The sequence below is a fragment of the Acartia tonsa genome, chromosome 12 (assembly GCF_053477335.1).
Source record: "Acartia tonsa isolate MP-2025a chromosome 12, ASM5347733v1, whole genome shotgun sequence".
NCBI lineage: Eukaryota > Metazoa > Arthropoda > Copepoda > Calanoida > Acartiidae > Acartia > Acartia tonsa.
This window is the reverse complement of record NC_137271.1, coordinates 7,160,572-7,182,630: the sequence shown is the minus strand read 5'-3', so window position 1 is coordinate 7,182,630 and position 22,059 is coordinate 7,160,572. Positions and strand designations below refer to the sequence as shown.

Below are 22,059 nucleotides of genomic sequence, written 5' to 3'. Positions count from 1 at the left end.
GTGAAGCGCACCTAAAAATATTTACTCCCCCTTTGAACTAAAATCAATTAAAGACAACAAGAGTGGCGTATTTATCAAGTTAGGAATATAGAGTGTAGTTAGTTTTAAGGGTTTTTAATGAAAATTGCCATAAAAAACATGTCTTTTTGTAAGGGTATGTAAACCAAAAAAATGTTAAACTTTTAGACATTTAGACAGACATTCAGTGTTGAGAAAAAGGCTTAGATAAATATCAACGCTGTTTCTTTTTTATATAAAATAACTTTTTGATTAAATATTTATTGTTTACAAATGTTTAAAAAAAAAAAAATATACAATGCATGTGATAAAAAGCAGAAACCATTTGGAAGTGCGCGAAGCGCAATTTTTTTTCTTCAAATATGCAGGGAAGGAGGGGTTTTTGGGCTATTTATTACACTAATCCCAAATAATTCATATAAAATTTTCTTATTTGTTGGCTCAACAACTTTGGGGACTTTAATAGAATTTTGATTGGTTGGTTAATTAAGTCGAGTTTCCATACATTTCATCCACTAATTGTAATCTATATAAGGGGTAATTTTGTGTATCATCATTGGGGATGTACAAAATTTCTTTGGTAAAAAGTTTATATTATACCAAATAAAATACTTCCTATTACCTGGTTTGTTATGTTCAGTGAAAAAAGATTATAACCTAATTTCTACACTAATTAAAAAATTTGGTAAGGTTAAATGAATAGTAACTGTCTGTTTGGCGCGAAGCGCCAAAAATTTTTTTGTGAGTATTTCTTGATCTTTTTTTTGGAAACTGGGATAGTTTTGCTTTTTGTAGGGTAGGGGGCAAAAGGGGCATTTTTGTTAACCAGGGGGGGGCAAAATGGGGCATTTTTCAACATTTAGGGGGGGGCAGGGGGGGCGGTGGCTAGGGGGGGGCAGGGGGGGGCGTTTTGGTCGCTAGGGGGGGGCGATTGCCCCAAATGCCCCCTTCGGTTCGCACGCCACTGATAACAAAGAAAAACGTTTTACAATTATCTTTTTTTCAGATATATTGAAATAGATAAATGAAAAATTAACCATTATTAGCATAAAAAATTTATTAAAATGTCGGGACCACTGTGGAATAAGCTACCAACATGGGCAAAATCTCAATCAAGGTAAAATTACATTAATTTTGATATAAAAATCTAACACTTGTAATTAATTAAGTTATCTTTAAAAAATCGATCTCATTACATGCGCGCGCTACATTCTCCCCACCCCACCGCACCGTTTTGTTTTTAAATTTAAAATCTTCTCTTTCAAGGTTATTTTTCTAGGGGTAATATACTTGGAGAGGGGGGGGGAGCACCCTTCTCTAAATATATGTAAACCTTCACTGGATCTATATATTATAAGAAGCTTCAGTTTACAGGAGAACCATATCGGTCATGCGGTTAGCGAGATCCTTAGTCAGAAACACACAGACAATCAAACTTCCTATTACTTTGTATATATTGGATTATTGTTTGTAGGAGTATCACGGCAAAAATGGCCGGAGGAAAATACATGAAGGCTGAAATTGTCAGAAAGAAGGGTAAGAAATGTCACGTGTTTGATGAGTTTTTCTCATTTTAAAACAAATTCAAAGAAAAGTACCACGAAAAGCATTTTACGAGTTAAGTTATTACAATTGAATAATTTACGAAATTAATATGTAACATATATATTTCAATAGCATTAAATAATTCATATTAAGAAACCATTAAAATAGTTTTTAAGTTGACTTGTGTAAAAATACCTATCCTTTCAAAGATGAATTTAAAATTATTTTTTTTCTTCAAAACTATACCTACCTAGGTAGGTAGGTATGAAAGTGATTTAAAAGAAATAATCTTCTGGATCACTAAATAATGTTTTAATGTTTTTCGAAGAATATCCTCTTTGACACCATTTGTTGCAGCGAAAGCCCTAGATGCTAGAGGCGCTCTATTTTTGTAAGTTATGTCTCAAAAAACGCCATCGATCTTTGTAATGCATCATTATCTTGCAACATAATTCAATTTTAATTTTTATTTTATAGGAAAGAATATAATCAATGACGCTGTATACAACAAAGGTTTGGGATACACAAGATCTGAAAGAGATAGATTAGAACTCAGAGGTAAAATACCTATAACTTATAACTAATCTATAAGTGAAACATAGGTATTTTAGTAGAAATATTTTCAATTATAATTCGTATTCTTTTCAGTAAAGAAATTGGAATTAGATATTTGATTTAAGTAATAAAAGTTAGATTTAGATATGCTCAAAAAGTCACTATGTAAATTAATTTTCATCACAGGAAGTGTTCAAGTTTAATTAAGAAACTGCTTTTCAAAGCCGAGTTCATCATGAGTTATTATTTAATGGAGGATAGATTTTGATTAAAAACACATACCTAAAGATATATAATGCTTAATTTATGCTACATAAATTTTTACATTCACTAGGTTTAGTTCCGCCTGTAGAATTAGATTTGAATGAGCAGAAACATATCATCATGGAGGAATATGAAAGAGGTTGGGCCGTCAGAGCTGCTCAGGTCGAGTAAATTTTTTTTTATAGGACCAAAAAACATCTCTTGAAATTGTATTAGAAATGGCATCTATATGCTCAGTTTTTGCTCTGTTGACTAAATACTGCTTTTTGAATGACAAAGAAATGTATAAAGCAAAACTTTGACTGATTGTTTGAGCTTTAAAGCCCTATTTCTTAATCGTGTTTTGTTTATTAACCCAACTTCAGATGAAACATACGTTCAATTCGTGGTGATTTTAAATCATTACGTTTTAACTTTGTTTATGTTGTTTAACTCAGACAATCTTTAATCATATTTTCTTTAAAACCTCCGAAAATTCCATTAAGAACTAAACAAGGATGATAGCGTCCAAATGTAACGAGGCACTAAAAAATCATGAATGGACAAACGAACAAATTGAATTATGGAGTAGATGTTCTGTGGCAATAAAAAAAAAGATAGGGAAAAATAGAAAGAAAGTGTACCTATGTGATTATTGAAATAGACAAAATCTACTTATATCTCTATATAAATGTCTCTTTCAGCATGACAGACATACTTACGGACCAAGTAAGTGTTATTCTGCATGCATGCACATTTGTATGGAGAATCTTCAAATAAAAAAGCAACCGTCTATTCTATTCTTTGAAAATCCTAACACTTATTATTTTTAGGACCCTTCAGATGAAATTATTGCTAGTGGAGTTAAACCTGATAATATCAGAAGATGGAAGGAAAGGCTAATATTAAGAATTATTATGTCATATTGTTTTATTTTGCTTAATAGAATACTAGATTATAAGAATTTTTTATGGAATATTTTGATTTGAGATAAATTTCTTTGGATGAAATACCTACCTACTTTTCAATTTCTTATTTTTCTTTTATCTGCGTTATTGACGAAAGGGAGGTAATGTGATTGTACAAGATAGCTTTGCTCATATGTTATAGAAATATGAGCAAGAAAATTCACCAGTTCATATTTATAGTTAGCCGAGAAATTACTTTCACCCATTTAATTAAACATTTTTATTGGGCAGAGGAATTGATTAGGAAGTTACAGACAGATCGATGAACGGACGTACATTGCGATTTTTTAAGTATCTTTGTTAATGTAAAATGGATGTTAAACATATTTGTATATACTAAAAACGCAGTGTTCTGGAGCCGGAGCCGGGAGCCGGGAGCCGGGAGCAGCAACATTTTTGGTGGAGCCGGAGCCGGATCCGGAGCCGTATTTTTCGTTAAAAACGGCTCCGGCTCCGGACTAGCTAAAAATGATTTTTTAAAGTAATATTATAATTTGGCAACGGTCTATTTCCATATAATAAACTGAAAAACTATTGTTACTTAACAAATAGACACACATCCTTCTACTTTTATATAGCTTTAATCAAATAAAAGCAAAATATTTTATATTATTTATTTTATTTCATCAAATTCAATAATGAAAAAAAATTGATATATTAATTTTAAGGTAGGAGCCGGAGCCGGAGCTGGAGCCGGAGCCGGGAGCCGTATTTCCAAATACGGCTCCGCGGAGCCGGAGCCGGAGCCGCATCAAAATTATACGGCTCCGGCACATAGTAAAAAGTAGAAAATAGATAAAAAGTTTCATATTAGTCAATTTTTAAACGGATAGGTGTTACAATCAGTCCAGGACAGAAATGAAACCTTGTATTACTCTATGCTTATGCAAAATTTTAAGGTAATATTTATGTTGGATTTGGTAGTTTCTTGTCCATCATCTACTTTTTGGAAGAAAAATTGCTTAATCACAAGATTTTTTACCACTTTTTGGAAAACTAAACTAGACTGAGATCCCTACCCTTCTCCTCTTTGAAATTCCAATAGACGCCTCTAGGGGCGTAGCCGCGTGTAGTTATCGTAAGGAAAATTAAATGTCCAAAGAATCTTAAATTAAAACTTATATAAGAAAGAAACGGTTCACTAAAAGAAACAAATATTCTCTCTGTGATAAAATATCGAATATCAAGGGAAGAGGTGACAACATTGGGCTGTTTATTACACCAGTCTCCAAAGTTTGATAATAACGTTTTCTTATTCTTTAGCTCAAGAACTTTGAGACTCTTTTTGAATTTGATTGGATGGTTCATTAAGTTGAGTGTCCAAACGTTTTAATCACTAATTGTTATCTGCAGGAAGAGTAATTTTGTGAATCATTAGGGATGTACATAAATTTATCACTGAATTTAATTTTGACTTTGTATTTTTAGCAAATGGCTCCTATCATCTACACTCCTACAGTAGGTTGGGCGTGTAAAAACTTTTCCGACGTGTACAGGTATTGTCATTAAATTGTAGCTTGCGTGTTGCCCAGCTATTTAATAATTGGGGTATGTCTTTGCGTCATAGTATTTACCAAAATGGAATTTTCTAAGTGTATAAGTGAAGACAATTGCGAATTTTACATAATTTTCAATGACCACTGATTATTTGTTGTTTATTTAAGATGTTGTCATCAATGATTTTTTGGCGCGAAACTACTTTATAATTCACATAGTCAGTCCGTAATGTTATAGGGGAAATATGATTTTCTCAGCTGTTTTTTTTGGTAGGTAAAGAATGATCCCCTATTCTAATGAGCATCAAGTATGTAATTTACTTTGTTCGTCGGTCTGTTGAATTCGAATTTAGTGAACTACATATTTTTTCTTGTTAAATGGTTTAAACTAAATCTTTAGGGCATATAATTGAATGTAACAATAAATTTTTTTCGGAATTCCATTCATATCAACTTGCTTCTATGTCAAAAATTTTTTTATAGCAGATGATTTTATTGTTAGCTGTACTGATTTGAAATAAGATAATATTTTTTGTTTTAGACGGCCTAGGGGAATGTTTTTCTCGCTGAAGGATCGTGGAGAAATGGCCAGCATGGTCTATAACTGGGACAGGTAAAAATTACCTAAAGTTTTTGAGCCAACGAATAAGATAATACTTTGAAAATTAATTTGTGTGACCGTTCGGTTCTCCGAATTATAATTATCCATTTAGTGATGACGTTGATGCGGTTGTAGTGACTGATGGATCAAGAGTTCTTGGACTTGGTGACCTAGGCATTGGAGGCCTTGGTATTTCTATAGGTAGGAACCAGGATTTGTAAAAAAAACATTAAGCGCTATTGTTTTAAACTATGTAAAAAAAATGAAAAGTAAAGTTAGTGATATCCTCTTTTATTTTGTTGCTTTGATACCCTCTACCTTTCGAAAAAGAGCTACTTTTAAAATTCTCTCTCTGTAACTTAGGCTGTTTAGCAGAGTTTTTAGGTTGTTAACTCCGCCATTCATTAGAGTTTTCTAAAGTAGAGTACTTGTCATTTTCAGGCATGATTTAGGTTAGTTTTATTTATCAAGAGGAGCGTTTTTTTTTGCAATTATCAAAACAATTTATTTCAGGAAAACTAGATCTGTATGTAGCAGCTGGTGGCTTCCATCCACGTCGTATCCTACCTTGTGTTTTAGGTAAGTTTTAGGCCTTTTCTCAAAACATTTTCTAGTTTTTATTATGCACTTTACGAAGGTGTTAGGTACGAAAAATTCATACAGAATAGAAGAGGGCTATATTGGTGAAGTAATCTGTGACACTTTATTCAAGCTATCAAAGACAGGATTTAAAGAATTATGGGAGAGGGGGGGAAGGGGGGGGGGTGATTAAGGTACGTAGGTTAATTTTAACGTGAATATTAAATTTAAAACAAAAATAACTTTGATTTTCAGATGTTGGGACCAATAACCCTGCTCTGCTCAGTAATCCAGCATATCTGGGTCTTAAACAACCCAGGTACATTCTTAATTATTATTTTTTAAGAGGAAAAGTATCTAACTCAACAACTACAATTTAATTATCTTTTCTTTATATATTGAAACTTTAACTTTTCTTTAAAATGTTTAAGATAATAAAATTAAAGTTTTTATGAAAGAAATATTCATATTACCTACATAACATTGATTTTTTTTCAGAATTGATGGTGAAGAATATTATCAGTTTTTGGATGAATTCATGGCAGCTCTAAAGCTCAGGTTTTTTATTACCTATTGATTTATGAAAGTTGTATTAATTACCAAAACTTATTACAAAAGACTAAAGGTGTATATTCGATTTAAGCTTTTTTGTTCACTAAAAATGTTCTCAACTTTTCAAATGATAAAAAGTACATACATGATTAGGTAGATAGAATAAATATTTTCAACTATAAATTATGAGTGATAATTTGAGTTAAATATCGCACAATTTATTATGTGGATTCAAGTTTCTTTTACTTATGATTATTTTTATTTTTTTTTATCTTGAAAAAAAGATTGCATTATCAATTAATAGTTATTTCTCGTATCGTATTATAAACGGCTTTCCGCGGATATAGAATGGTTTTAATCTTATGATTGTACATTTCTATATTCGTAGAAAACTGGATATAATACGATGCTAGACATAGTTTTTTCGTATGGATGAGAACCGGTTCCTATCCACCGGATTTGAATGAATACGAGAAATGAATTTTCCTAATCAACAAATTAAATACTGAAAGTCTAAAGAAGAGGAACATTATGTCACGTGATTATTTTTGTTTAGATGGCCTCGTGTTTTGATCCAGTTTGAAGACTTCCAGTCTAAACATGCTATTCAGGAAAACAAATATTGAAATTATATATTTATATTTTTTGTAACGGTTAGCTTTTTCGTTAATTTAAGCATGTTAGGTACGATTTAGAGTACTGATTCCTTTTACAACAAGGTACAATTTTATAAGCAATTTTGTCAATACTTACATTTATATTTTGCATATTCAGTTCTGACACTCTACAATGGTTAATGTTCGTTTGTCTTACTGTTTCAGAGCTTCGCTTTTATGGATGTTGTCATCCTTGTTTGTTATTTAAACTATCATCTATAAATTTAAAAGTAAATATTTAAAACAGATTGTTGATTTTAAAACAATTCATCTATAATACAAAGTAGCTTGATGTCTGTCCGTCTGACCGTCTGTCCGTCTGTCTGTCCGTCTGAAGCTTAAGATCTCAGTAACCGCTAAACCGATTGGGCTCTACTCTTCAGGGATTATACCTACTGGTCCTGTGATGGTTTTAAGCTATTTTCCTGGGGGGTGGGACACCCCCAACCCCCCCAAAAAACTCAAAAAAATCACCCCCCCCCCCCCAAATTTTTTTTTACATTTTTTGTAAAATCTCAGTAACTGCTGAACAAATTGGGCTCTACTCTTCTGGGAATATACCTACTGGTCCTCTGGTGGTTTTAGGCTATTTTCTAGGAGGGTTGGACACCCCAACCCCCCTAAAAATAAAAAAATCCCTATTTCCAAATTTTTTATTTTTTTTTTATTTTTGTAAACAAAAACCAGTAATTGGGTTGGGGGAACCCCACTGCACCATGGGGCGAAGCCCCCATGAACCCCCCCCAAAAAAAAAAAAAAAAAATTCACTAAAAAATTTTTTTTTGGTTTTTTTGTAACTTTTAAAGATTGACATCTTTAAAAAGTTGTTGCAATTATAGGTATTAAATAAAATTTACAGAGGAGAGTTTTCAATTTTGTGTATATGTGGTCCAATCAGTGGGACTATCAGAGCTTGCGCCGCATACAGGGTACTCGCTTATGCTCACCCCGTACGAGATATACGGTGAACAACCTGAGTTTAATTTTTACGAATTAAAATTTTTGTGCATACGGCGAACAACCTGGGTTTAATTTTACGAAAGAGTAATTTGGCAAAGAATAACTTTTTTGAAAATATAACTATAAGATTATTCTGGAGGGTTGACTTATCATTACCTCATGGGGCGAAGCCCCTAGAGTCTAGGGGCGAAGCCACTAGTGTAAATATATAATGTTTGTTTGATATTCATAGTCTTTGACTCGGTATAAGCGTGAATATTTAATGTTTAACGACGACATTCAAGGAACAGCTGCAACAGTCCTGGCAGGTACGAAATAAACTTTTCCCGCCAATAGCTTATGTTTATTAAAGGTTTTAAATTGAATGTTAAAGAAACATAGAACAGCATAGATTATTTATTAAAAAATTTTAAACAGAAGTATGAAAATGTTAATTTAATGTTAAATTGTTAACTAGTTAGTTAATAGTAGGTATCCAACTGGATTTCTTTGACTTTACACTCTCTTTACGCAACTTGAAATTTTGGCTCTCAAAAAGTACAAACCTCTAAAAATGTTGAATATAGTTATAATAAATTGGCAAAGAAAGGGAATAGGAAGGGACATCGAAGCTTTTTATTTCATAAATTTTGTTGACCAAGTCCAAATTCTTTACACTGGGAGAAGTAAAAGGGGGGGGGGTCGCAATGGCATCTGAACTTAAACAGTGAGCAAAATGGTCTAATTATCGAGCTAGATTTTTAAAACTTGGTGTATAAGCCTAGGACTATAGGTACTACATCTTAAAAACAAAAAAATCTAATTTTTTTTGTTAGGTTTTTTTCAATTAGTTGTAGTACCTATTGGACTAGGTTTATGTAAAAAGTTTTAAAACTCTTAGACCATTTTGCTCACTGTTTAAGTTCAGATGTCATTGCACCCTCCCTCCCCCCTCATACCCCCTTAAATTCTATTTCATTTAGTTTTTTGGGTGAGGTGGGGGAAAGGAGGAAAAACTTACATTTTGGATGTTTTGTATTTTTAGGGGGGGGGGGGGGATTTTTTGACGTAGAGGTAAAAATCTAATATATTTCCAAAATTTGTTTTGCCAATTTACTACCATAACTATATTCATTCCTGAGACCAATATCTGTAAGACCGATTACTGACAATCCCAGCCACAAACCCAATGAGCTTCCACTGTCTATTATAAAGTCATAGAAGTGGTAATTTATGCCCTTGAATGTTTTCGTGACTGTTGTTTTAAAGTTCAGATTTACTTTTGCCATATTCGCCCCATGCTTGGGGTGATCAGGACTGTTGGTTCCTCTTAGTTGAACATGTGTCTCAGTAGCTAAACAAGGTGGCTTGCACAATTTTTGTGCTGGAATTGGCCTTAAGGCAACCAATTCCATCAGATAATCATTCCAGAGTCCAATTTCGGTAAAATATTTTCGCACTTTGCTGAGATCTTCATCAACAAAGTATCTTGTGCATTGGTTCTTGACAGATAAATAGGGAGGATTGCATCCAAGAACTGACATCATAACTTCACCAACCTTGTCATCAACACAATCTGCAAATGTTCTGGTATCATATTCTTCACACAGTCCTTTTATGTTTGGGTTACTTCTTGACTTTTGTCTTATCTCCACATCATACCAAGCCTCAATTCCTCTGAGTCCAGTAACAAGTTCCCCATGCTGGGAATCGAACCAGAATATTGGAAAGCTGTCCTGTTTTCTGTCAGTAATATAAACATGAAACTCATTTTCAGCAATTAAAACTTGTATTACAACACCATCCTCCTTACTGTAGTTAGTTACTTTAATGCAATAACCATATTTGGGCACAAAGATCTCTTCAATTGTCTTTGGTTTTGTAGTTATTTTAGGGTTAATATCATTGTTTATAATCACACTTGGAAACAAATCAGCAAGCATTTCAGTATAAGTTTTATTTACTTGTCCTCCCCAGGAAAAATATGAGCTAGAATTAGCAGTCCCAAATAACATCAAATTCCTGTTAGTATATCCATACATCTTTAATGCAGTTAGATTATACTGATTAGTCGGACATATAGTAATAATAGGCAAGTCAGCAGAATCTATTGTAACTTCTTCTGTGATATCAATAAGAGGAGGAATCATCAGTTTTTCTACTGCAACTCTGAACTGAACACAGAACATTGCAAATGAAAAACAAAATACAATTGTTTTGCAAAGCTTCAACACATCCATTTCCTACAACAGTTACCTTCCTACTTGACATGTAAAGTAGATATTTTTGATATGTACAGTTTAATTAGAGTACATTAGTGTTTTTGTTATGAAAGTCAATAATGTGATATTAATTGCTTTTCTAATAATATTGTTTATGTGAAATGGTTTTAATACTCTAGGTATAGTATACTTGACAAAAATGGTTGAGGGCTTAACGAAATGTCTTAATGGCAAATGACTTGCCATGATATACCTCTATTCTATGAATGTAGTTTCTAGTCCAATCCTTTTTTATTTTTTTTATCTAACAGACCATTTAATTTTACATATTTTTCTCTGCTGTTTATTTCTTATTATAAAAATAACCTTTACAATTACATAAATACACAAAACACCCATTTTATTCATCTTAATTATGTTATATTATTTGAAACCAATATTCATTCAAATCATGGGTCGTGATTCAGCAATTTAATTCCATTTAAAATTGCTGAAAATTTGGATATTTTGTGGTTCACAACTTGGCTGTAACTAAAGGAAAGTGGGTAAGAAGAAGTGAGGTGTGGGGAAATCTACACTTGAAATTTTTTTATCAGAATCACTGTCCTTTGTCTCTGAATCAAATCCTAACAAAATTATTTATAATTACAAAACAATTCACGTGTATACACGTGTCTTTATATTTTATTTTTAATAGCAAAGATTTTCTATAAATAGGATCAGTCCATATGTCCCAAACAAATAGATCTTATTGTAATTTAACAGGTAGTAACTAACATGTACCAGAAAATTCGAATTCACATTTTAAATAGCATAATTTTTGCCTTTAAACACAAATTTTAACCCAATAAGGATTAATAGGACTTTTAAATTTATTGTTTTAAATGAGCGAACAATAAAGTCTTAAAATAAAAGTATGTCTTTTCAAGTAGTTTTGGGACAGCTTTTATCGATTTTTTGTTCAAACTTCTTAATAATGTTAATTTTTTAAAGTTAGTATGTTTTTCAACCTATTTTAAAAAAAATTACACTATTCTAAGACATGAAGATATATTTCGATTTTAGCAATCATTTTCAATTCATTTTGTCTCTTGTAGACGTGAATCAAGCAATATTAGCTTGGTCGTTTAAATGTTAAATAATAAATGAATTGTTACTCTGATTTATTAATCTTCTCTTTTATGTATGTTGTCACCCTTGTTTGTTTATTTTTATTGGCAAGTAGAACGTGTTATTTATCAAATGCTTAATGTTAAATACGCATTTTCTTTTTTGGCTCAAAATCCTTTTTTTTCCAAGAAAGGTTCCACTCAAAAACTTTTATTTTTTTTTTGAAAAAAAGTTTGTTTTGGGGGGAGGGGGATAACTTTCTTGGGATCATATCCCCAAAGGCTTATTTAAAAAAAAAAAAATAAGGGATAGATCGTTTTTTCCGTCTTAACCTAACCCTTGCTGGGTGTCATAATAGAGGAACCTATTACTAAATATAACCTAACCTATGCAGTAAAAAAACAAAAAAAAAACTAAACCCCCTCTCCTAATTTCACCCATGATATATCTGAATTAATTTAGGATTGTACGGTGCACTGAAGGTGCAGGGATTGCCAGCAGAAGAGATTCGCAACAAGACAATTCTTATTTGTGGAGCAGGCTCCGCTGCCAGTGGTGTGGCTCTCACTATCAGGAATGCCATTACACATCAGGTAACAACTTATCAAACATTTAATTTTTAATTTTTATCAAATTAATATCATTTTTGATATCATCTGCATCCTTTCATTTCATAGGTAGCTGAAACTTATTTTCAAAGTCGCAACTTATAATTATAATCCATAAAATGAAAATTACATTTCTTGAATACAAAATAATTCATATTATTAGATAGTTTATACTTGACACAAAATATTGACGGTGTTTCCCGAGAAGTACTTAGCCCCCCCCCCCCTGTTTTTTTGTATTATTTCTAACCTAATCTAGCCTAGGGTAACAATTAATATTTACTTAAAATAAAGTAGGGGGTTTCTGTGCTCGACTCGGTGCGTTCAGGGAAACCGTTGAAATAACTAACATTATCCAGTTAATAGTTATTGGTTTTCTATCGTAATTATTATTCTTTAGCTGCATACCTACCATATAAATAGGTTATGACTGTCAGTCAATAATTTAATGTTTAAAATAACAGCTGTTTTTGTTTAAAATAAGTTGAATTCATTGATTTGTTGAGTTAGATTGTTTGTTACTACTGGTAACTCATGGATAAAATTGTAGGTACCTTACCATGCAAAAAAGTTTTCCTGGATTAAATTTAAAAGGCCCTACTACTACACCCCACTCCTCATGATGTCTAAGGCGGAAGGTGAGGGGGGGGGGGGGGTGGGGTGCAAAGTGTTCATCCTCCTTCCCAAACAATACTATATATTAACCCCCCTCTCCTTCTTCTCACAAAAATATTTAAAGCTTGAACGTCCTTAATAAATGTTGGAGAGTGTAAAAAAAATATACCAAGCTAATAAATGTTTGTTTAAGGGGGGATCCAAAATCAGCAAAGAAGAGGCCTCTAAAGGCTTTTGGATCACAGATAAGGTAAACAAACTCATCATTTTGCAAGTATATTTTGAGATTTTGTAAAAAAAAAACAACACTAGACGAAAAGCTAGGTAGCAATTTTAACAATATTTTTTGTATTACATATGTTTTCCCTACATCTTCGTTAGGTATTTGTTTTTCTAAATGTTTACATAAGTTTATAGAAACGATGAAATCAATTTGGTTACTAACAAAGCTTTTTATCACAAAATTAAGTTTTATTTTTTCTGCAATACAGGATGGACTGATAACCCAAGGAAGAAAAAACCTGGAGGTTCTGGAAGATACATTCTATGATCTGTCCAGTTTTGCACGGCCAGAAAAGGTAGGAATTAAATAAATTAGCTGCTAAAGAAATTTAAAAAAAAACTTAATATTAGACCTAAAGAATGAGAAAACTGTTTTAAAAGAAAATGTTAGTGAATTTTTGAAACTTTTAAAAATCTTTTTTAAACATATGTTTTGTCTGAATAGCTTTTTTATTTAACCTGGATACTAGGAGATGGAAGGAGCCAGTATTCTGGAGGTTGTTCAGCAAGCCAAACCTGATGTTATTATAGGTAAGGATTGCAGGCAACTGGTTGCAAATGAAATCAATTTCTTTCGGCGGAATTTTTCGTTCTTTTAAGTTTTTAAAAGATTCTATTGTAAACAAGGAGAGAAAACTCATATTTCAGCCGAGTTTATCAAAGTCTATTTATCCTTAGTAGTAATATCATTATCCATATCTATAATATAGTAATCATTGTAGATTCTAGAATATACGTGAACATTTTGACAGAGGAAAAATTGTCTTCAATTTAGGTTGCTAACATGGACATTATTTATTGGTCAGTTTGTTCAATCAGTAGGTGAGGAGGGAAGAGGATGGGATAAAAAGTGTGGATTGGGAGGATAGTTATTTAGCCAGCTACAAGTTCTACTTATTAGAGTACATGATAATCTAGTGTAAGATCCAAGTAATAATAAACAAATAAACTATAATAGTTTTTATTTATCTAGGTCTAACTGCCTGTCCTGGTATCTTCTCTAAAGAAATCCTGAGCACCATGAATAAACATTGTAAAGAGATGCCCATCATTTTCCCTCTTTCAAACCCAACTTCTAGGAAATTAGTCTCATCTTTGGTAATGATGATTTATTTTTTATGGCATTGGGTTAAATCCCATGTGGATGTCGTGTAACATCCAGGAATAAGGTATAGCCAACAAGCGAAATAAATCTAAAATATTATTTGGGGGGCAGATATAAAGCTCGTCTTTACTACAATTTGTTGGTCCCCAAAATCTTGAAATGAATCAGCTGTATTTGCCAAATGTTTTATCGAATTAATTCAGTTGTTTGTTACAGTTGTTGTCGGAATTCCAATGGAAGCAATACAGACATACTTAGTAATTTACAGAGTAAGGAAAGTAAAGTTCTTAAAACTGTAGTAAGATATTTATTGGATTTTAAGATTATAAACATTAGTTATATGATTATTTTCCAATGTAAGTTATTCTTTTTTTAATGAAATACAAAGCTGTAAAACTAAGATCAGTAAGACTGAAGATTGACAATCCAAGCCACAAGCCCAATGAACTTCCACTGTCAATCAGAAAGTCGTAGGGGGAGTAATTTATTATTTTGTATGTCTTCAACACAGATTGCTTGAAGTTCAAATTAACTTTGGTCATTGTTGCCCCATTTCTTGGATGATCTGGTGTATTTGTGCCCCTTAACTCAATATAAGATTCTGTAGCAATACAAGGCTCCTTGCACATCTTCTGTGGTGGTATAGGTCTCATTGCCAATAGTTCCATCAGGTATTCATTCCAGAAGTTGATATCTTTAAAATAATTGCGTACTTTGCTGAGATCTTCATCAACAAAGTATCCTGTGCATTGGTTCTTAGCAGATAGGTAGGGCGGATTGCATCCCAGAACTGGCATCATTACCTCACTAACTTTTTCATCCACACAGCCAGCAAATGTCATATAGTCATATTCTTCACAAACACCATTGATATTGGGGTTACTTTTTACCTTTTGCCTAATTTGCACATCATACCAAGCCTCAACACCTTTAGTGCCAGTAATAAGTTCTCCATGTTGGGACTCGAACCAAAGGATAGGTGTGCTGTGTCGCTTCGGATCAGTAATAAATATGTGAATGTCATGATCAGCTTGAATAACTGTTATGGACAACTTATATCCTTGACTGTAGTTGGATATAGTCATGCAATAACCATACTTGGGTACATAAACCTGTTCAATAAGCCTTGAACCAGGAGGGTATAGCTTAGGATTTACATCATTACTTGCTAAAATATTTGGAAAGAGAGCATCTGTTAGTTGACTAAATGTTTTGTTTAAATGTGCTCCCCAGGACATATAGCTGACTCCGTGATATCGAGCATTGCCAAACAGCATGAGGTCATTCTTGTTGTAGCCATTCTCCTGGAATTTTGTCAAGTTAATTCGATTAGTAGGACAAACTGTTATAATTGGCATGTCTATAGTGTCAATGCTAACTTCTTCTGATACGTCAATCAAAGGTGGGATCAACAACTTTTCTATTGATATTCTAAACTGAAGACAGAACATTGCAAATGAAAAACAAAAGACAATGGTTTTACAAATCTTTAAGGCGTCCATTTCCTGTAAGTTTATTCTTATAACTGGACACAATTTGTGTAAATGCTGCATTCATGTATTATGTTTTTGATAATAGCTCTGCTGATGTTTTCACACAAATTGCTTGTTGAGCACTTACACCCCAACCCCCCATTATTTTTATATATCATTGAAAAAAAAGTTAAGGGGGGGGGGGGGGAAAGGGTTGGATTTTTTCCATATGCCTAACCCAGGCAATGTATACGGGCTGCGGTAACCCTCTGGGTCTTATACATGTGGTGTCTTAGCTCTTAGGGGCTACCTAGTTACCAATATTCTTAACCAGGAATATGACAATAAACTAACAAATAAATAAATCTAAATAAAATCTAAATAAATAAAACTAATCTTGTTAAATATTTTTTTTTATGTGCATGAATAGCAAAACAAAAAATATAACATCAATCAAAACTGAAAATATTGAACATCAATATCCAATAATTACTAATCTAATTATAACTATATGACAAGTTTTTATGGTTCAAACACGTTTTCTAATAATTATGCAAGTTTTCAGGGATTTTAAGGGATAAGACGTCACAGTGGACAGTAAATTGATCAGTAAGCCTAAATCGCATTGAAATGAATTCACCAATCTGTAAATTATAACATCCTACCCAAAGTTTAATTAGCTAACGATTGTGAGAACGTCCTTTATGAAATTTCGGGTGCTAGTAATATAATGAATGCCCTTTCCCTCCTTGAGTCAATGAGTATCTTTGCAAAATATTGTGACTAATATTACCCCAGGGCCGAGTGCACGGCAGAAGAGGCTCAAATTGCAACAAACGGTAAGAATTTTCATTTTATTAAAGTGAGCACAAGCAGGATGATTATGTGTGTTTCTTGTCAGTCAAAAAACGTCATCTTCAAGGAACAAGAAAAACAGTTACAAAATGAACCTAATGTTTAATTTTGCATGATACCCTTTTTTGATATTTTTAAAAATCCTTTACATGTTGATTATTCAGGGGTGTATATTTTCAAATTTGACCCGGCTGAGGGGGGGGGGGGGGGGGATAAAGAAAATATAAAATATGTGATTGGGGGGAAAAAATGTAAAAATTTAAAAGCATTTTTTTCTATTTTTCTCCCCTCTTTGGTGAAAAAAAAACTAAAAAATATGTGGAAGGGGGCATAATATGAATAAAATAAAGAGCTCTGAAAATATTTTTCATTTTATCCTCTTCCTTGCTGGAAAATACTAGAAGGGGTAAAAAATTTAAAAAATTGCAGCAGGGGAAAAAAAATAATCTTGTGCAGAATATACACCCCTGTGATTTTTTTTAATACCCAAAAACAACACAGAAACCGCATTTATTTTTTAAGAAATTGAAAAAAGGGGGAATTGTTTTTTTTCCTTATTCCTAACTGTTGTATGAGAGTGGGCTTTCGTTTACCCATTTTAATCTAATTTCCTAGCCTAAGGCAACAATTGAATTAAAACACACTTCACCTTCCCATTACTTACAATTTTTCAAAAGAAGTAGTTGGATGGTTGGGGGGGGGGGGAGGGGGGCTCTCACTAGACACTACTTTGAGGAAACCGCCAAAATAACATTCTGCTTTTCTTATAAATATTAATTCATTTTTAAGGACGTGCAATCTTTGCGAGTGGATCTCCGTTTGATGATGTCGTCTTCAATGGAATGACCATCTCTAGTTCTCAGTGTAATAATAGGTAAGCAGACTGATATTTCTTTTTGGATAGCGCAGGTACTATGTCCGATCGTGCAAAGAACCCCCCTCCCCCCTTTTTCTTATTTTGAAATAAGGAATTGGGATAGTTTTCGTTTGTATGATTGTTTATTACTTTTTCAAGTTAGATTAGGTTACATTGGGGACTGGGTAGCCCCGCAAGGTTAGGGCAACACAGGTGTATACCCTGCAGGATTCTATTTAGGGGTGAGCTTAGTAATATTTAATTTCCATGTCCACTAGTATTATTAGAAAAATAAGAATGAGGGGGGGGGGGAGGTTCAGTGTTGATAGCCTCATTGAGGAAAAGCAACGTTATGTTTTCATTTGAATGTGCAAGCATACATTAGGAATATTTACTGGGATACTTCTTTCCCCAAAGGTTTAAAATTTACTCTTTATTACTGTATGATAATTTACTGTTCTTTTCAGGTTTATCTTCCCTGGTCTTGCCCTAGGAGCTGCTCTTGGACAGACACAGAAGGTTTCCAATGCTATGATTAACAAGTATGATATTTAAGATTTTATTATTAGATTTTTTTCCTTTCTAAAATCTTTTTCTATTCAGTCCTTGCTATGGTAGGGATAAGAAATAATACATTTACGACCGACAGAACAACGTAGTGAAATACTTAGTATTATTCTATTTTTCAGGGCAGCTGAGGGACTTGTAGAATTGTTGAGTATCGAAGACTTGGAGAAGAGGGCTACCTTCCCTGATAATTATCCAATTAGAGAGGTATATGGCAATTTTTATTTGTTTACTTTTATAAGTACTGCAAATAAAAATGTGCTATTGTTTAAAGATTATTGAATTTTAGCTCGGATAGTTTTAAGCAATTTTCTGATGCTAAATAACCGAACCTAACTTATCTGAAATTATAAGCAAACAAACGAATGAGAATCAGCCATTTGTGTCCATAATTTATTATAATATATACATATGTCAGATATATAATTTATATTTGTCAGTTTTTCTATTGGATGCGCTTATCTAACCTCATGTTTATGAATGGATTGATTTTTCAATTGAAAAGCTTAAGTTTTAATTACATAAAGGGTGTTAAAAAAATAACTGATCGCTCACACTTTGAACCACCATAAGTACTTCAAATCTTGGAGATAGACCCCATAGTGTTTTGAGTTTTTGATGGAGCATGTAAAGACCTTTCTCTAGACACCTTAACAAGGTTTCTAACTCAATCTATGCCAATTTGACATAAAAAAGACATTCCCATCCAACTTTGAGGCATGACGGCTCTGTCTATTCCTAGTTCTTGATGAATGCCAGGTCTTTCTTTTTGATGCCAAATTTGCTAAGATTGTGTTAGAAACCTTGTTAAGTTGTCTAAAGAAAGGTCTTTACATGCCCCATCAAAAACTCCAAACATTATGGGGTCTATCTACAAGATTTAAAGTACTTATGGTGGTTCAAATTGTGAGCGATTGGTTTTTAAAAAGACAAATTTGTAATAAAATATGTACTTTCGGCGTAGGGCAAATTTCTCTGCAAGGGGTAGGACTTAAGCTCTAGGGCTCTGGAAGGGTGGGTAGATTCAAAATTCAATATTGTTTTCTCATTGTCATTGCTTGGGCATGAATTATATTATTTTTTATTAGTTTTGGACCAAAACTGTAAGGTTTATATAGAAAAAAGTGAAGCGATTGGTTTTTATTTTAACACCCTTTATTTAAAAATCTGTTTTAGGTGTCCTGTCATTTGGCCTGTAGAGTCATAGAGCAAGCTATCTCAGAGGGAATTAGAATCGGAAATAAGGTCGCTTATGAGAGATTAATGGTAAGAACGATTTTTAACAAGTACAGTGTTTTCAACAAAGCCTAGCTTTCTAAAATCTAAATGGGTCCTATTTTTTTTTAGTTTACTTTTAACATAATGACATCTTGACATTATAGAGCGAAATAAAGTAAAATGAAAATCTATTTGAATTTTAAATTTCACAGATATTTTAAAAAGATTTTTTATTTCCTCTGCTGCAAAAAATTGAATTTTTTACCCACCTAGTTTGAATTAAGTTTTCCATGATAAGGAATTTTTGTGTCTTTAGATGAGAGGACTATTAGCTTTCTGCTGATTTTTCACTTTATCTTTTTCAATTCTCCCCTTTCATGTTTTTATTCCCGCCCTCCCCTTAGCAGGGGATCCTTAGCAGAATATACACCCCTACTTTGAAGTTAAAGGATCTAACCTTGCTATTTGTAGGAGGGAGGTGCACCTGCCCTGAAAGAATATATCCGCTCCAAAATGTGGAACCCAATCTACCGTCCGCTGGTGTACCTGTCACCTGGCAAGGGAGAATAAATTATCCGCCCTCCTCTTGCCGGCATCAGAAGAATAAGAATGAATTTTAGACTGGAAAAAAGACATCTAGATGAATTTCTCAATTTCTTTTTTTCTCACCTGAAAAAATAGTAATGAAATTACCTGGTCTTAAAGAAGACTAAAGTAAAATAGATATGAAGAAATACAATAAACAATTTTTAGGCGGCAAGAATTTGATAATAATGTCAAAAAGCATTAATTTTTAAAAAAAGTTTTAAATATGAAAATGCGTGGCGAGATATCTAGATTTAACTTATTACCCAATTTCTTTAAATCTTTCCTTATTAGAAAGTCCTAGGTACCTACAGTTTTAAAGTCAAAAAGTTTTTAAAAACATCTTTGTCTGGTGATATCCTGGTTAAATAAATTTATAAAATGGCAACTAAAAGGATAGTTGCATGAAGTGCATTTAAAAGTTTGTTTTCAAGCATAATTTACAAAGATACCATCTAACATATATAATTTTGTATTAAAATAAATAGCAATCAATTAGGCATCACCAAAATAGTCATCTTGCTGTTTTTTGTGAAAACAGGACAACCTTTTATGTTGCATATATCAAAAAATATGATTTTCAAGTCTTGATATTATTAAAACTACCTGTTAGAAAATTGAAATTCTTTCAAATATATGTCCTATAGATGTAGTTTTAAACAGAAAAAAATATGCAGTTCACTAAATACAAGTTTAAATGCACTTCGTGCAACTACCCCCTTTAAAAAATGTTAAAATAACATTTTTAAGATACCTAAATACTAAAGGACCAATTTTCAATTGTAATTCTGTGATAAGTAAAAAATTTAAGGCCAAACTATTGCTAAAAGTTTTTCCAGTATGGCTTCGAAACCGATTAATATCCAGTGGATTAGAACCGGTTCTCAGCCATTTTGGGAAATCATGTATAGCATTGAATTACAGACAATTTTCCACGAGTATTAAAATAAAAATCATAAAATTAATAAAACTTTTGTTAGCCTGGATCTTCAGGCCCTCAGGGATAACAAAACTAGTTTTAATCTTATAATTTTTCATTTTGATATCCACGCTGTCTATAATACGATGCTATAGATGATTATTCTTGTGCAGGGTAAATTTTTGTACCTTCTCTTTTTAATCTTTTTTTTATAGAAAATATATTAACTTTATGTTTTCATTGTCAAATTTGAACCAATGCATTTTAAGCTTTATTTGTTCTCAAAAAGTAATGTCAATAGAACAGTATTAATTGGTGGTATGTGGGTAAGTATATTGGTAAAACAGTTGTTTTATAAATAAAATAAAAATGTTTGGATATATTTAGGCAACAGATAAACTTGATATCAAATATTTAAAAACCTGTTTGGTATTTTAGATTGAAAGAAACTCGCCAACACTTAGCGAATCTTATGGCAATTGCATTGATAAAGGGTAGGTTTTCTGGCATTTTGTATAAGAAATAATTGTCATTTTAAGTTTACCAATTTACTTATCCCTCAATCTGAAATATAAATGTTTGTAATTAGGGATGGGCTGGATATCTGGCCAACGCCGGATATCCGGCAAATTACCGGATGTCCGGCCGGATTTCCGTATTAAGAAATCAGCCGGATATCCAGTATCCGGATAGTTTCAATATATGTACCGGTCGGATATTCGACCCAACCCTTAATTTGTAATGATCCTGTGTAGACTGAATTTCATATTCATATTGAATTTTTTATCTTAGCTGTTTGTTTTTGTATTTTGCTTTCTGGTTATATATGAGCGTTTTACCTCTTGGAAAGTAGAAATTTGATGGATTTTCGGGTTTTTTTTTTTTTAATTTTGAGCACGTTTTATTTTTTTAATAGGTATGTCAAGAATAATTTTTTAACATTTCAGTTTTGTCAGAATTACGCTAAGAGTATTTGTTATGTGGGATAAGGCTATTATTATATAACGTTTTTTTATTCTTTATACTTTGAGGATTTTTATTATATTTTGATTGGTTGGTTCATTAAGTTAAGTGTAGTAACGTTTCAACCACTAAATGTAATCTACAGTAGAAGGGATAATTTTGTATGACATCAATTCAACCTTTTAGATTCCTAAATATATTCTGTTGGACTTACAAGAAAAACTACAAAGAACAATGGGTCAAATTTTTAAATGGACGGACAAGCTTTTAAATTGCGATTCATTTAGGGAATGGAATAATGCGTTGAGGGACAGAAGTTTTTGTTTGTTGTAACTATCTTACAAGTTTCAAACTGTTAAATAGAAACACCTTACTCAAAAATTATATTTAGTAGTCCTATTTAGGTTAGATTGTATTTAAAAATTGATTATATCATTTGATTTTCATTTAATTACACTCATTTATTAATCAGTTATGTTTTGTTATCATTTATACACTATTTACTCATTTTATTCATTATTGTTTTTTTT

The 22,059-nt window shown here is 32.3% G+C and overlaps 1 protein-coding gene across 3 annotated transcripts; it reads left to right on the top strand.

Annotated features, from left to right (window-relative positions):
- The first annotated feature begins 1,019 nt into the window (after positions 1-1,019).
- Positions 1,020-22,059, top strand: LOC145333490 (uncharacterized). 3 transcript variants are annotated; one of them, XR_013884516.1, is made up of 26 exons: positions 1,020-1,135; positions 1,493-1,554; positions 2,041-2,121; positions 2,453-2,544; positions 3,195-3,255; positions 4,164-4,228; positions 4,758-4,825; positions 5,367-5,438; positions 5,539-5,627; positions 5,940-6,005; positions 6,261-6,324; positions 6,504-6,563; positions 7,114-7,168; positions 8,406-8,481; positions 11,947-12,077; positions 12,901-12,957; positions 13,199-13,285; positions 13,460-13,520; positions 13,963-14,069; positions 16,366-16,405; positions 17,211-17,295; positions 17,745-17,819; positions 17,967-18,051; positions 19,021-19,110; positions 19,534-20,552; positions 20,740-22,059. XR_013884516.1 is itself a non-coding variant. In XM_080178643.1 (25 exons), exons 1-25 carry the CDS (start codon positions 1,083-1,085, stop codon positions 19,630-19,632), a joined length of 1,881 nt encoding a protein of 626 aa, XP_080034769.1. In that variant the 5' UTR covers positions 1,020-1,082; the 3' UTR covers positions 19,633-22,059. The 3 variants fall into 3 exon arrangements, 1 of the variants encoding a protein (XP_080034769.1); XR_013884515.1 differs by having other exon boundaries at positions 19,534-20,892; positions 21,106-22,059; XM_080178643.1 differs by having other exon boundaries at positions 19,534-22,059.